This window comes from Seriola lalandi, unplaced genomic scaffold (assembly GCF_002814215.2).
Source record: "Seriola lalandi dorsalis isolate HSWRI2012SDOR001 ecotype SW California unplaced genomic scaffold, Sedor1 jcf7180002054565, whole genome shotgun sequence".
Taxonomy (NCBI): Eukaryota; Metazoa; Chordata; class Actinopteri; order Carangiformes; family Carangidae; genus Seriola; species Seriola lalandi.
This window is the reverse complement of record NW_019525118.1, coordinates 1,515,022-1,515,725: the sequence shown is the minus strand read 5'-3', so window position 1 is coordinate 1,515,725 and position 704 is coordinate 1,515,022. Positions and strand designations below refer to the sequence as shown.

Genomic DNA, 704 nt, shown 5'->3' with positions numbered 1-704 from the left:
AACTCTAATTTTAAAAGCAATAAAAATGCAAATTTCAGTTTCATCAAATTCCACACAAATTACATACACGTCATTTTTTTTTCCACTCATGAGGTCCATGTCATGCCTCTGCTTACCTGAAGAACACTACCGTTTCCCACAAATAGATCCCCAGCGCGTTTAGTCGGCACATTTTTGCCAGTCTCATTTTGTTTGGAGAGGGGGGGGTGACAAGGTGTTGCGGAAGGGGAGGGGAGGAGGGAGGGGGGGTCACACTCTTGAGAGGATGAATTCCACTCAAGAAAAAAAAAATCCCTTTAGTGGTAGAAAAGGAGGAGGAAGAGGAGGAGAGGGGAGGGGGGGTTGTGGTTATGGTTTATGACCTCCAAGGTGAGCCAAAAAAAAATGTTCCGCTTAATATGTGTATGTGTGTGTGTGTGTGTGTGTGTGTGTATGTGTGTGTATGTGTGTGTGTGTGTGTTTCAGATCCCAGAGTCGCCGCTGCCGAGCCGCGGGATGCTCATGACCTCACCGGCCATGAAATCATGCTTGTGTCCGCTCTCGCGCCTCCAGAGCTCCGTGGGAAGAAAAAAAAATCCACAAAATCCACCCCGAGATTGTGCTCAGGACCACGGACAGGGGCAGGCAGAGACACCGGTGGGGCTGCGGGGAGGAAGCTCGTCCAGGTTTTTTGGCTCGGTGGGGGAGAGGAGGGGTAAAGGGGG

The 704-nt window shown here is 50.1% G+C and overlaps 1 protein-coding gene across 1 annotated transcript in view; it reads right to left on the bottom strand.

Moving 5' to 3' along the window:
- Positions 1 to 698, bottom strand: part of glra1 (glycine receptor, alpha 1) — a 105,877-nt gene extending 105,179 nt beyond the window's left edge. The window contains exon 1 of the mRNA XM_087176688.1: positions 117 to 698. Coding sequence (XP_087032814.1) covers positions 117 to 187 — 71 coding nt within the window. The 5' untranslated portion in view covers positions 188 to 698. The remainder of the gene's footprint in view (positions 1 to 116) is intronic.
- Between the last annotated feature and the right edge of the window lie 6 nt (positions 699 to 704).